Here is a 15000-nt window from a genome sequence, read left to right on the forward strand (position 1 = left end):
ATTGGTCGCATGGCCGAGAACCAGAAGGACATTTATTATCTGGCAGCTCCTTCAAGAGAACTGGCTGAGTCTTCTCCTTATTTTGAAGCTCTCAAGGTTGGTTGATTGTTGAGGATAATGATTAGTTGTAATATATAACCTGTTGCCGATGGAGCATATGAAGTTGGCAGGGCAGGCCAGACTTATAGTGGGTACTGGTATGCTATGGCAATAAGTTCAGGCTCCATACAGAAGGAATAATCACTTCACACATCACTATCACTAATTTATGGAAGAAGAAATCTTCCTCTTCCTTGGTGCCACTTGGAAAAACAGCTAAACTGGCAGTGGTATCTTACATACCTAGTATATGGTTTGAAATGCTTGTAGCATCGTATTGTCACCCATACGAAATGGGTTAAAAGTTAATTATGAGGATTTCAAGTCCAATGCTGTTAGTCTTCAATCATTCACTTTTTTCTGAGCTGATAATCTTTGGATTATTCCCAATAATAGGACTTGTTACAGTGAGTCAATATCAGTATTGTATCTGGGTCTTCTAAGGTATACACTTGTAAATTCTTGATTATTAGATATTCTTCTAACACATGAGTGTGAGATTTGTGTAAAAAAAAAAAAAAATTGCTCTCTCAAATTTAAGCTATTTATTTGGGTCAAATTATGCTAATTACTTTCTTTTAAGGAGTGTAAGATGTGATAACACTTTACCTGTAGTTCACATCATTTAGCAACAAGTTTCATATCTAACAGCACTTAAAATTAATTAAATGTTGTGTTCATGTTGTGAGATGCATGTTTCCCTAAATTCATTTTTGTTTTTTACTCAGCTTTGCTAAGATATGGGTGGCAGGATTATGCAATTAATCTTTTTATAGACAAGTAGAAAAGACAAATATTTGATAATGTCAAAAAGAATGATTAACCCTATGACGACGGTGGGTCACACACTTGTGACACAGCTAAATTCCCGATGCCGGGGCGTCATGCCAGTGTGACGTTTCCAATGCAATATTGCAATGGCCCGGCATCGGGGTTTTCGGTTAACGTGTACACCGTCGGGAAAGGGTTAAGAATTAATTGAAAGTAAAGTGAGTGCTTCTTATGCAACATCTCTAAACAGAGTAACATAGTTTTGTTTGATGATACCAAATACTTAAAGAATATAAGAGAGGGTACTGGACAGAAAACTAGAAGTCTAAGTTTATCACAAGTCTTTTCACTTCATTTTGCATATCACTGACAAAATCCTAAGGCAAAGGTTTAAATGAGACTGAACAACTTCTCAAGGTAAATGATGTAATTTATTCTTTTCATTTATCTTGTCAGAATTACATTATCCATCATGCTTGCCAGAACATATAAACAGTATTCTAGAGTTGACAAATAACCTAACACAGGGAGGGACCTTTTGCTTGTTCTCTTTTTAATAGACATTAGCTTGCAAGCCAGACAAATAGCAAGCTTACAAACAGCAAGCCTGAAGCATATAATTCTGATGATGAGATAATCAAAGTGAGTTGATTACATCTCTTGTGTTATGAAGTTATGAAATCTCATTATACCTTTATCTCCATTTGTCATAATGAACTTTGTTTAAACACCTATTAAGTGTAGTTCATGTTTAAGTCATGATATTTTCAAGTTATCTTGTCATTCAAAATTACTTCCAGAAATGAATGACAGCTGATCTGGACAATATCTCAATAATTCATTGTTATAGGCATCCACAAGGCATTAAATACCCTACTATGAAAGCACACACAAGCTTTTAAATGTTGATTGATAGTGTTATATATAGATATAGATATGAGTTAATGAGTCCCGTATTTGCAGTATTTGGTTGGACAGAATAATCAGGTTGTCCATAAATTGTCATATCATCAGCAAACAAAATAGTTTTTCTATAGAGCAATGATATGATAAAATTGATATGATATGATAAAATAAATCATTGATAAAATTCAAGAATGATGCAGGACCCTAGATGGATCCTTGTGATACACCAAAGTTGCTGATCTGTAAGTCAGATTTTGTAAGTCGAGTAATGCAAACATTATCAGCTCAGTTCTCATAACCATTTACAGCATAACTCTCAATGCAGTACTTTTCCCTATACAACGATATGTCTTTCAGTTAGGAGATTATCAGGAGATTATTAGTTTCTAGATATTTAGCCAAAATATTTTATTTATTACTTAGCAATTTGCAGTGAGCACAGAAACTGGGTGATATTTTCTAGCATCTGTAGATTTTTGCCTTTGAGAAATGGGAAAATCTTTGCCAATATAGAAATACTTGGCTGTTAACCTTTGGATGTTTACAAACTGAATAATTGTTATATCATAATATACAGAGAATCCATATTTTTCTTAATAACTTAACCCAATGACAACGGTGTGTCACCCGTGTGACACACCATCGTGAATGATGATGGGGCGACACACAAGTGTGACATCCCCAAGGTGATATTACTTAGGCCCGGCGTAGGGGGTTGCCAGTTCTCGCCAGGTCCGCCGGGATTGGGTTAATAGTGATATTATCAGGTTTTGGGCTAACATCTTCCAGTGAGTTTACAAACCAAGTCATTTTCTCAGGAGTACATGCATCTAGTTGCTGATTATTACTATTTAACACAAATGTAAGCTATGGACGACATAAAATGCTTGTTGAAAGAATTAGCCTAACATCACAGGACATTGCCCTGTCAGAAATTAAATGTTTTTCCCGAAAGTGAAGTAATATTCCCTCTTAAATTCTCATTTTTTCTTTCTCACTTTCTTTGTATGTACTTTTTGGGCCATTGGTAATTGAAGCAGACTGATAGGAAGTAATGTCATTTGTCAGACAGGAATACTAGTTTCTTGTGACCAAAAATTTGACTTCTTTGTTGCTCAATGCATTATGATTTCAGTTTTAGATTTTGCCTCCCAAATATAAGTTATGCCTGATACTCAGTTAACTCCAAGCTGTTTTTCTTACTTTTTACTTTTTCTTACTGTCCTCCGTCCATTTCATGTCTTTTTTCCTATCACATATTCGGAAAATGTTGGGTGATGTTCTGAGATGATGTGCATTTTCTTGCCGAGTTCTGAGCGGGGCAGTTGTGACATGCTGAAATATCAGCAATAGAATGCTAGATTGTTCTTAAATATAATTATTTTTCATAATTTTGTAGACTTTAGTTTAGTTTAGTTTCATGTTACTTTAGTTTAGGTGTTTTAATGTTATAAAATGTGATATAGCATAAAAAGTTTTTTAATTTCTGCTTCTAATCAGTCAAATTAAAAAATGTGATTGGCCAAGAAGTGAAATGAAATAGAAAATTACTAATGTAAAACTATTTCTAATTTGTCGATTACCTGTGATATCACTTTGTCACTTCACTAAGTACATGTACATACTCATATGTGCATGTATAATTATTATATTGTTCTCTTTGTTTTGGAAAAAAAATGATAAGTAAAAAAAAAAAAATGTTACCCCATTAAAAGAGTACTTCCACTTTCCATTGGTATATTCATGTAGAAATGAAGAACATAGGCAAAGTTCAATAAAGTAACACAAGAAAAGCATTGCTGTAACATGATTTCCAACTAAGATAATGCCTCTGAAAATGGCTATACTTTTACATGTCTTTACATTGTAGACACAATCATGCATAAGAATAGGGTGGGTGAAAAATACTCTGTGAGATTCATTGTAGCCCCGTGCAGTGGGAAAACACCCCGGAACAAATTGTCGCGTATTTGTTATCTTTCCAGCGTAAGCGGGATTGGGCGAAAATACATCCCTTCATGAATGGGTTAAACTCGTGTTTATACATTAATTTGTAAGGAAATGAAACATTACTTAATTTTCTGTCGGCAAACATCAAAGAACATAGAACTGTATTCACTTGACATAATACTACATCCAATTCTTACTTCTACCCAAGAACTTCTCATTTATTGAAATAGAAATGCAAATTCGTAACTTCTTAATAGATAATCTGAACGTTTCTCTGCCCACCAGAAACGTAATGTGGAAGTTCTCTTTTGCTACGAATCATATGATGAAGTTGTGTTGATGCAGCTGCAGCAGTTTGGTACCAGGAAAATTGTATCTGTCGAGAAGGAGTTGAGACAAGACAAGGAAGACGTCAATTTCGATAATGGTGGGTAGCATTATTGTCTCTGTTCATTTATATATATCTATATATATATATTATATATATATATATATATATATATATATTATATATATATATATATATATATATATATATATATATATATGTGTGTGTGTGTGTGTACGAATAATGGATGATAATAATTTTTATATTCTGATTATGGTGTTTGGGTGTGCATAGATCAAAATTTTACCAAAATTGCAATCATAATTTTTAAGGCATGCAAAAATGAAAAATAGACAAATAAGTTTCCTGCATTCAACATCTTTTTATTGGTTTCCTATTGGTATTTTTGATTTTTAATTAATTGTTCGGATTTTTAGTATTCTATTTCATTTTATTTTTCTTCTTTTAAGATTCAGTATTTTTTTTAAGGAAATTCATTATTAGATTTGTCTTTGTTCTTTTTGTTGTTTTTTCAAGTATTAATTCTCTTACTAAGTTCTGACTTGATTCCTTTTCTTCCTTCACTATTTTTTCTCACTGTAACTTCATTTGTGTGTCCGTCTCAAACCTTCAAAGAGAAAAAGGAAATGTTAATGAGCAGCATTGACCTCTACTTCCAGCCGAGGGCGGTCTGGGTCGCACTGACGCAAATGAACTAATGAACTGGTTGAAGACCGTGCTGGCTGGCCGCTGTTGGACAGTGAAGGCCACACCTCGCCTTGAGACCCATCCTTGCGTGGTAACGGTGGAGGAAATGGGGGCTGCCAGGCATTTCGTGAAGACGCAGTTCACACAGGTCCCTGAGGAGGCACGATACTCTCTCCTGCAGCCTCAGTTAGAGATTAATCCTAAGTAAGGAATTTTATATTGTTTGTATTCTTGTGGATTGATGAATGGATGTGTAATTATGTAGGTGTAAATGTTAATCTGTTTTGAATGATATGTTGTTGTTGTTTTTTCTTTCTTCCTTTCCTATTTGAACAGTCTTGAATGTCTGAATAGTCTGAGATGGGGGAAAAAAATTGTTTGTGACTTAGTGCTCTTCTTTTTTCATGTTCAACTTTGTCATAAGAGAGGGACTCTAGTTATTTACACTTTTACATAATGCCATCAAATTCATAAAATATTAAGTCAAATGTCTCAAAACACCAGTAACCAAACCTCTACATTTCCAGCCACCCAGTCATAGTCAAGCTGAACACACTGCGCGAGACCAATCCAAGACTTGCAGAATTGACGGCCAAGCAGGTTAGTCATCGCCTTAATCATTGTGATTATAATGCAAGATGAAACTGATAATTAAGATTAAATTAATTATGTAAAGAATGAGGAAGAGTACGACAATTAAATAAAAACATAGAAAGAATAACATAAGTGAAGCTAATACAATTCTTTTCAACATATGTGCTTGAACATTGCAGTCTGAATAAAGTGTAGTTTAGGAGTAAAGAAAGAAATGTATCATTGACTTGTCATTACTTTCCAGCTCTTCAACAATGGCATGGTGCTAGCAGGGCTTGTGGATGATCCTCGTACAGTTCTTTCTTCCATGAACGAGTTGCTGGAATTGGCACTAGAAAAGCACTAAAATAATGTTCTTTTTCGTTAATTTTGTTTAGTTTGTGTTCTCCCCTCTTGTGCTGTCACCCTTTTTTCTATTATTTTATTTTTATTTTTATTAGTATTTTCTTGGAAGTCCAAATAACAACAAAATAGCCTAGTTTATTATTAAAGATGCAAAAATCAGATGTGTAAGTTATGTAAATAACAGTAGTCAGTTCTTCATTAATTATACAAAGCTTTTTACATCCTTTTTTTTTGTGGAGGTCATTAATGGTTACTTATATATAAAGTACTATATATCATTCTTTTGTATAATGAAAATCAATATGTATATATGAATATAGTAATAAAAGTTTTTCATATAGCAGTTGTTTCAACCCCTCCAATGATCCTATAAATAAGTAGGTAATTGATATGCATAAATGACCGAAACTATTTTATTGCATTTGAAATGACAACAATATGTACATATCTGCAAGGATGGCATGCCAGCCGGTGGATGACATGATACAAAGCAAATGACTTTGTGACCTAAGTACGTCGGCTGAGATCATCTGGTCACAGGTGTGGCCAGGGGGTCAGTGTGCCGCACCCACCTTCCTGTTTCTTCGTCCTTGGCTTGGTGGTGTTCTTGCTACAGCTCTCCCCCTAAACCTATGCCCTAGAATACAGTCATTCACTGCAACTCTAGAGCAAGTTTCTGCTTCACAAAATGCTCATTTTCTGTGCCCCTTGAGCTTCCATCTGCTGTATCAGCAATCCTCATATCTTACACTATGCCAGTTACCAGCCAACAAGACACGGCGGGATCGAGGAATGTGCTCACAGAGTTTACCAGAGCCGCCTCCTCAACTAAATGTTGTACCACAATTATTGTGGTACAAACACCTCAGCGACCTTTGTTTCTTGTTTGTCACTTAGGCTGCTAAACTTAGGAAAATTAACACAATAGTAATGATGATAATAGAAGGAAAATAATAATAAAATGGTATCATTCCCAGTGTGGCAGACTTGGGTTTTCATTACCTTCAATACCACAGGTATCACAGGTGATGGTAGAGATAGTCAGAACAATCATGTAGCTTGCATAAAAACAGCCTCTTGTATGTAAAATATTTACAAGGAATAATATTAAAATGCACCAAGTACAGCCAGAAGGGTGAAAGATATATATATAGATATATATAAATACATTAAAAGGAATACTGTTCTCAAGTCCTGACAATAAGCACAGCCTTTCTGCTTCAAGATTTCAAAGGTGGCTGGGGTGCAGTCGATGAAACGATGCGAGGTGATGCAAGACACTGTCGTGGTGGCGGTGCGGCACTGTCTGGGGGTCACGAGAAGAATCTGATTCGAGTACACCTGCAGTTCAGACAAATCTAATGCGCTCTCCAGTTTTACCTTTGATCACATACGGAATCACAGGGAGTGAGAGATCTGACCACAGGCAACCCCAGGTGTGACAAAATCTCTATCTGAACTCCAGATATTAACCTCCTCCGGGCAATCAAAGCATGACTGGTGGAAATGAGATGACAGGTACAGAGTGGAAGTAGAGGAAAATCAAATTTCACAAACATAAACCCAGATTCTTCTGGAATCTCACTATTCTGAATAATGACTATTATAACTATGTTGCAGACACATGCTTATACAAAATAACACACCTTTGATTTATATTTATAAAAACTATGATAAAATAAGTACAGTAAGAAAATACAAACAAGATTTAAAGAAACCTGTATATGATATTAAAATTAAATATGCAATAGCAAAAGCCATGCTGCACCTTAGGTAGAAAATGTCATTTTAATTCCATCTAAATGAGCTTTTTTTTTTTAATCTTGGTTAAACTGTGTCATTCTAATTCATTTTGTCTTCATGAGCTTTATGTTGGAGAGAACAAGGGTTACGAATGTTCGAATCAATACTACCATGCTAAAATAGTTTTGTAAAAATTTAAAAATAATGAATTTTCTATCTTTTATTCTATGTCAGTAAACGAAAATAATTTGTAAAAAAGTGTCAAGAAAGAAGAAGTATTTTCAAATGCTTTGATGCCCATCTTCAGTAAAAGATGTGATAGTATCACTGATTATGAGCCTTGGGTAGTTGGTTTGTAAGGCTCACTTCCACTACGAAATTTGGAAAACAAATGTTGGTGACACAAACTACCAAAGTCTCATAATTTATGATTGTGTCACTTATGTACAAACTTCTAATTTGCATTATAAAACCTGATGTACCTAAAATCAGTGAAAACACACTGCCACTTAAAATAGGGCTTAATTTGTACACTTTGAACTTTAACAAACATTCAGAAAATATGTATTCTGGAAAAGATACTTGCTACACAACCAATGTTTTCACTGACTTCATAGGCACGTTTATGGGCAACTACTGATCTGACCAGAAATCATTCCCTTACATGAAGTCATATTTTCCTCTTAACACAGACGATACTTTCTGGAGATCCTACAAATGATATGGAAGAATGGTCTTGCCTATAACAATTCCTAAAACATTTTTTTCTTTTCCTCTTTTTCTTCTTGAGTTTGTAAATTTCATGATTTCAAACAAGAAAATGATGCCAATGGACCAGTCAGTATCTCCCCTTCATTCCTTTATATGATGGACTATTACCTACAAGTTTGTACACTGGCGAACGTGTAGCACGCACTCAAGGAAGGACCTGTGTTCACGTTGCCGTACTGCCACCCAGACAACTGTGAGAAGCACGCCCATGAACGACCAGCATCAAATACTCTGACAAGAATATAATGTTATATATAGAGAATTCCATTTTCAGAGTATACGTTCTTTTTCCTGTCCTTGCGGTCAAATATGGTATACACTGCAGGGTGTGATTCTCGTTGTAGGACTACAGCAGAGGGCACGTGCTTCTCTTTCCCCTCTGTTGGTTTTGTTGTGCAACTCCAAGAGAAAAAAGGATATGGAAGGAAATCCACCTGAAGAATGTCATATCCCTGAATAGGCTCCAGAATATAATGACAACTACTGAAAAGACGTTGCAGCTGATCAAAGAATAATGAGCATATGAAATGTTTACAGAAGGAAATAAATATATAATCATTTATGGGGATAATGTATAAGTTGGAGGGTTGTATCACTGCAAAAATACCTGAGAATCACTGGGTGAAGATAATGCTGTACATAATAACCAAGATGCACAACAAAGCCCAACAGAGGGAAGTTCTATGACAGGAATATGTTGCAATAATGCAGACTCAGCACAATGTCTTTCTTGTCCTATGCTGCACAAGTCACATATAAAAATAGTTTAGTTTTGTGTTTCTTTCCAGTGTTAAATTGAAGCTTTTTCATGCCTAAATCTCCATATCTTGTAAATACTTTGGGATGATACTCAATTGTAAAAAATGTTCAGGGTAAAAATCCTTTTTAACTATGACAAAATAAACAATGGTACTAATACTGCATAGACTAATGGTTTTGGGCAAATTGGTATGGGATAAGCATCAACAAGTGCAGTGTGTGCTGGAGTTTAGTAAAGATAATACTGGTGTCTAATCACTGTCCAAGCACAACCCACAAGAGCCGCAGCTACCACATCCATTGCCTTTGGTGCTAGGGAGATAGATGTGTGCAAGTGGAAAATAAGGCATGCTTAGCTTCGGTATCTTACCATTGCACTTCAATTGTTAGCAGTGAAATCAGGATTTGGGAGGTCTAGGTGATATTCCAAAATATCATTGCTTTAATGGAAATATTCAAAGTCAACCCATCAACACAGAAGCAACTGATTTTCTCTGGACGAATTAATTTACTCACTATTGACAGTGGTGGATCTCTCCCAAAGGCCTGAACTGCATTGTGGGACACGTGGCGGCAGTAAGGGGAGGTTGTGGTGGTGGAGGAAGGGAGGAGACATACTGAGAGGAAATGGAAGTGATGGTTGTGGAAAGTCTACTTGATAGAAAAAAGGGTGTTCTTTGTGATCCTAATTTACAATAGTAGGAAAAGTCTACAAAATCACCTACATTGAGTACATAGCTATTCATCTTGCTGGGGCATAGTGAACCAACACTCTCAGTTGACAACAGAGGACAGTGTCTTTGTTAAACAATACAACTTGTTTATGTCACAAATCATTAGTTTTGTACACATACTTGGCACAAATAGGACCTTGCAGTTCAAGCCTATATACTTTTTTTTAACATATGCACACTTCTTTCAATATTTGCACTGATACTTTGTCTGATAAAAATCAACATAGATGCTCACAGAGGACTTACTAACCATGAATATCAAATCTGAACAAAACACTGCATCTAGTTGGATTTCAATGAACTCCAAGGCCCATGTCATGGAGAGGAATATGATTAACCCAGATTTGTCGAGTCTCTGGCGGCTACTCTTTTGAACCCATTTTCCGTCTTTTCCAAGGAAGATGAAGGTCCTTACAAGTAGGATTGCCATCATTAACAAGAACACCAACCTAGGCATCTTGGCTCCTGATCCAAGCCCACACAAATTCTTGACACAAATTCAATGAAAGTGGAAGAAGGCTGAATACTTTGGTTCATCAGCTGTTTAAACCCAGGTTGGCTAAGCATGGCAGGTTGGATTAGGACTCATATGATGCCACATACTGAGGGTGTAGACTTTAGCTTTGCCCTGCTGTAGGGATTATGGAATGTAGCACTTCCACTGCTGTCAACACTGGGCCGCACTTGTGGTCTTGGGTTTAATACTTGGCAGTAACACTAAGTGATATGGCAAGTCCTTTCATTACACTACATTACACTTGTTTTCTTGCAATTCTTGGACCATTCAATAATAGTAATCATAATAATGATCATAAAAAATGGTAATATAGTAATAATAATCATCATCATGAATAATAATAATTAAAAAAATAATAATAATAATATCTTATCAATGATAATGAAATAAGAATAAGAATAATTAAGACTGTACACTATATAACACTTCTACAGGAATGCTTCATATATACAGCAGTGACACAAGTCACCAGACCCAGCCCCAGAACCACCTTAGTCAGTTATCAATGATGCAAAATCACCAAAGTCAAATTCAAAGTCTGCGGCTGATGCATTACTGCTAGAGGTGGGCGGGTTGGGGGTTGAAGGTTGTGATGTCCGTACACTGTTATTACCATCACTGTTTGACCTTTGACTGGCTACAGAAGTTTGAGGTGCATTAGGTCCACTGTTCACTGCTGCAGGGCCACTTTTGACTCTGTTCATATTAGCCTGCGGTCCACTCCCTGGACCCTGGATCGACTGTCCCTGGCTCATGGGGCTCTGGCCTGGTCTGGAGCCGGGGGGACCACTGGGGTTTTGGTTCATTCCTCCAGGAGATCCACGGCTCATGGCACCAGCTGTGCTTCCAGGCGGCTGGACTCCCATGGCTGCTGCACCCATGGCAGCTGCAGCAGCTTGGGATGTTGGCCCTTGCTGTTGACCCATTCCTGGATTGCTAAGAGGTCGCGTGGGCCCACCCTGACCCATCCCAGGGTTGCTGAGTGGTCTCGAGGGTCCACCCTGACCCATGGTAGCCGGACTGCGTGGATGCATCTGTCCCATTGTGGCAGGAGATCGTGGATGGGCCATGCCACCCATGTTGGCTGGACTGGGGGCCTGGCCTGGACCACTCATCTGGCCCATGTTTACGGGACTAGCTCCTCCCATCTGCCCTCGGTTTGCAGGACTCATCGGGTGGCCGGCTCCACTCATTTGAGCCATGGCGGCTGGACTTCGAGAGCCAGCCATGCCGGACATAGCTGCTGGGTTTCTGCCCTGGGCCGCTGGGTTGCCCATCATTTGGTTGGGGCCAGTGGGCATCTGACCCATGGTGGTCATCTGCCCCTGCTGGCCCGGGTACTGAGAGGTAACTTGGGCACCACCCATCCCGCCTGCTTGACTCATCTGCATACCCATCCGACCCTGGAAAAGTGAGGAAAGAAAATGAGCAATGCGGCCAAAAGCCCAGAATTTGGTTGAGGAATCAGAACAGTTGACATTAAAGAGTTGCGTACTAGACCTTCCCTCCCTCTGATGCCTCCTTCCCTTACATCAACAATACCAAACCTTGGAACACAGGGATTTTTTTTTTTTCTTCAGGCAGTTTTGCTTGAAACTGACATGAAGGATACTTAAACTACAGAAATTAGCAGAGTGTGTGTGTGTGTGTGTGTGTGTGTGTGTGTGTGTGTGTGTGTGTGTGAGTGTGAGTGTGAGTGTGAGTGTGAGTGTGAGTGTGAGTGTGAGTGTGAGTGTGAGTGTGTGTGAGTGTGAGTGTGTGTGTGAGTGTGAGTGTGAGTGTGAGTGTGTGTGTGTGTGAGTGTGTGTGTGTGTGTGTGTGTGTGTGTGTGTGTGTGTGTGTGTGTGTGTGTGTGTGTGTGTGTGTGTGTGTGTGTGTGTGTGTGTGTGTGTGTGTGTGTGCAATGTGAATGTGAGCATGCATGTGCATGTATGTGTGCAGCAAGTGTACACCCCCATAGATATTCATCTATGGGGGTGTGAGTGCATATGGGTGTGCATGTGAATGCCCGTTTGCCTGTATTTGGAAGTATGTGTTTGAGCATGTACATCTTGTGAGTGCATGCGTGTACAAACACATTCATGTTTGTTATGTATCTTTTCCTTTACGAAATGCCATTTTTTATTACAAGGGACCACCACCTCAAGCCTTTGGTTCAACTGTTTTAAATCCTTGTCTTATTATTTAACTACAGTGTTGCAGGAAACATCAGTTGATATTTCCATTAATCTGTAAAGTTTTGCATTTGCAGGCATATTCATGACACTGATTCTATTAGCATTTCATTTACATCAAGCTCTAGCTGAGCAATAATTCATGTTTGTCCTATCTCACTTTAAGGTTATTATCAACTGCAATGTTACCTTTTTGACACTTGAAAGAGATGGCTGCCGTACCTTAGCTGACTCTGCCTGTAACATCAAGATAAGTTCTTTATTTCTCATGTCCGACCATTAGAATGAATGATCCAAAGCTAAGCCTTGCCATCATGGTGACACACACTATGAAGGTCTAGGTCTCGTATCACAGAGGGGGAGGACTTCTGCACAGACCCATCGCTCCATCTCTCCCGTTGGGAAAGATGAATTCCATGGGGAGACTTTGCAATTTTTCTGCACAGGGTATGTGCATTACAATACACAAAGCCAATAAAAATGCTCTGTGATGCCATGTTCTTTCAATTCTGACACTGAATATTTGCTTAAGTATAAGCATGGTGATGGTCATACCTACATATTCAGTATTCTATACAGTGATCTCTCAAGTAGAAAAGTAAAGAACTTATCATGGCAGATCCCTAAGACCCTGTTAATAAATCATACTATTCTAATACAGCTACAAAATACTGATAACTGACCTATAATTAGTAATCTACAATTTCAAAGGATTAATTCTCATTACATAAACAAGCATTTTAAAACATTGTGACAAGTCTCAAAAAATTCAGGTGCTTGGTAGAACACAATAATGAACATCATTAGTAATGCATAAACATGAGCAATATGCAGAATCTAAAGGAACTGCACCTTAGTATGAAGTGAGTCATACTATTCTTGTGATGGACATGTCAAATGTTTTTTTTTGTTTTGGTGGGAATTCTACATACATAATGTGAAACATGAACCCACAACCTAAGCCAGTCTACCATAACACTGTTGTGTGTATTGCTACTCCACCAATGGTGATGTGAACCAACTTCCTACAAAACCCAAACAATGTGTTGACCTAAAAATAGTTTCTACTTGATACTCTATGGTGTGCTGCAACAGATGCTTACCTGGGTCTGCTGACTCATTGCAACCATGTTTGCTTGCATTCTCGGCCCTGCTTGCATTCCGCCTTGCATCCCAGGACCTCCTTGCATGCCCGGTTGCATTCCTGGACCTGCCTGCATTCCAGGCCCAGGTTGCATTCCTGGTCCTCCTTGCATTCCAGGTTGCATTCCTGGTCCCTGTTGCATCCCCGGTCCAGTCTGCATCCCTGGTCCGGTCTGCATCCCAGGCCCAGGTTGCATTCCTGGTCCAGGCTGCATGCCAGGACCTGCTTGCATGCCTGGCCCTCCTTGCATTGACTGGCCCTGCTGCATGGCCATCATGTTCATCATCTGATTAGTTGGCCGCTGCATCCCCATCATCTGTCCCGTCTGGCCCATCATGCCACCTGGAACCAATCAATTTGTTTCATAACTTTGGAAAGAATCATTACAAAATCCACTATGAAATACCATCTCCGTATAAATTTTACTATGTGCATTAAAATCAATCAAAGCATACAGATAGCATTGCTCTTTCAGCAACATTAAATTTCCTTGAATACAAATACATGTAGTCACACAATTCTATAGAATTATCTTACACATAAATAATCATTGTCATAGCAAATGTCCTCAATATTTATGATATCCAGATTACATCCCACTGCAAGGGGTAATTGTCAAGCAGATATTTCTTGTCCTAAGTCTCCATATATAACCATATAATGGAAATGAACAACTGGGAAACATGGCTGAGGATTATTCCTTACCTTGTTGAGGCTGCTGCTGCGGGTAGCCTGGTCTCATGGGCCCCACGATCTGCATGTTGCCTTGGCCTCCCTGCATCATGATCTGCCGCCACTCTGGCCGCGATGGAGGCATCTGCGTGCCGATGTTGAGTCCTCCAGGCCCAGGGCCAATGTTGACATTGGGAGGCCTTGGCCGCTGCAGCATTCCTTGGCTGGTGATGGGCGAGCGCGTCACCATGCCCATTGTCCCTGCAGCAGCACCTTGACCCATGTTGCTGTTCATGTTGCTTGCAGACATGGTGCCCACTGTCATGGTCGCCATTGAGGCCCCCGTCATGGTACTGTTGGCCATGCTGACAGAAGGGTTCATGGTGGTGGTGGGTGGTACCATACCTGGTTTCATGGTGGGCATGTTCGGCGGTAACGTCTGCTGCGTCATGCTGCCGATCATCTGCCCAGAACCCATGTTGACCATGGGGCCTCCCACCATGCCCGGTCTCATGCCTGCACGCATGGCCGGGTAGTTAATCTGACCCATGCCCTGGCCCATCTGGCTCATGGGCTGTCCCATGGGTTGACCCATCATGGACTGCTGGGGCATGAGTGCCACCTGTCTGTACTCAGGCGGGGGAGGCCGGGATATCTGGCCCATCATCTGGCCACCTGCCGGGTTGACATGTCTGATCATGCCTCCAGGCCCAAGCAACTGCTGGGTCGGGTATCGCGGTGGCTGCCCATACTGCCCAGGCATCTGGCTCTGGTAGAACATTTCG

General features: G+C 39.2%; 2 protein-coding genes across 4 annotated transcripts in view; one reads left to right on the plus strand and one right to left on the minus strand.

The window, feature by feature from the left end:
- Nucleotides 1-6041, plus strand: part of Trap1 (TNF receptor associated protein 1) — a 19468-nt gene extending 13427 nt beyond the window's left edge. The window contains exons 9-13 of the mRNA XM_043034577.2: nt 1-96; nt 4012-4153; nt 4735-4966; nt 5290-5362; nt 5601-6041. The exon at nt 1-96 is cut by the window's left edge and continues 107 nt beyond it. Coding sequence (XP_042890511.1) covers nt 1-96; nt 4012-4153; nt 4735-4966; nt 5290-5362; nt 5601-5702 — 645 coding nt within the window. The 3' untranslated portion in view covers nt 5703-6041. The remainder of the gene's footprint in view (nt 97-4011; nt 4154-4734; nt 4967-5289; nt 5363-5600) is intronic.
- A 59-nt stretch (nt 6042-6100) lies between these two features.
- The window catches only part of LOC122265292 (uncharacterized), an 83300-nt gene continuing 74400 nt past the window's right edge, over nt 6101-15000 (minus strand). For 2 of the 3 annotated variants that reach the window (XM_043034523.2, XM_043034541.2), the window contains 4 exons: nt 14249-15000; nt 13503-13885; nt 12589-12636; nt 6101-11628 (listed from right to left, as the gene is read on the minus strand). The exon at nt 14249-15000 is cut by the window's right edge and continues 38 nt beyond it. In XM_043034523.2, coding sequence (XP_042890457.2) covers nt 10717-11628; nt 12589-12636; nt 13503-13885; nt 14249-15000 — 2095 coding nt within the window. In that variant the 3' untranslated portion in view covers nt 6101-10716. The remainder of the gene's footprint in view (nt 11629-12588; nt 12637-13502; nt 13886-14248) is intronic. The other variant, XM_043034557.2, reaches the window with a different exon arrangement.

The sequence above is a fragment of the Penaeus japonicus genome, unplaced genomic scaffold, assembly GCF_977035675.1.
Source record: "Penaeus japonicus unplaced genomic scaffold, GWHDUDI00000001_assembly GWHDUDI00000017, whole genome shotgun sequence".
Taxonomy (NCBI): Eukaryota; Metazoa; Arthropoda; class Malacostraca; order Decapoda; family Penaeidae; genus Penaeus; species Penaeus japonicus.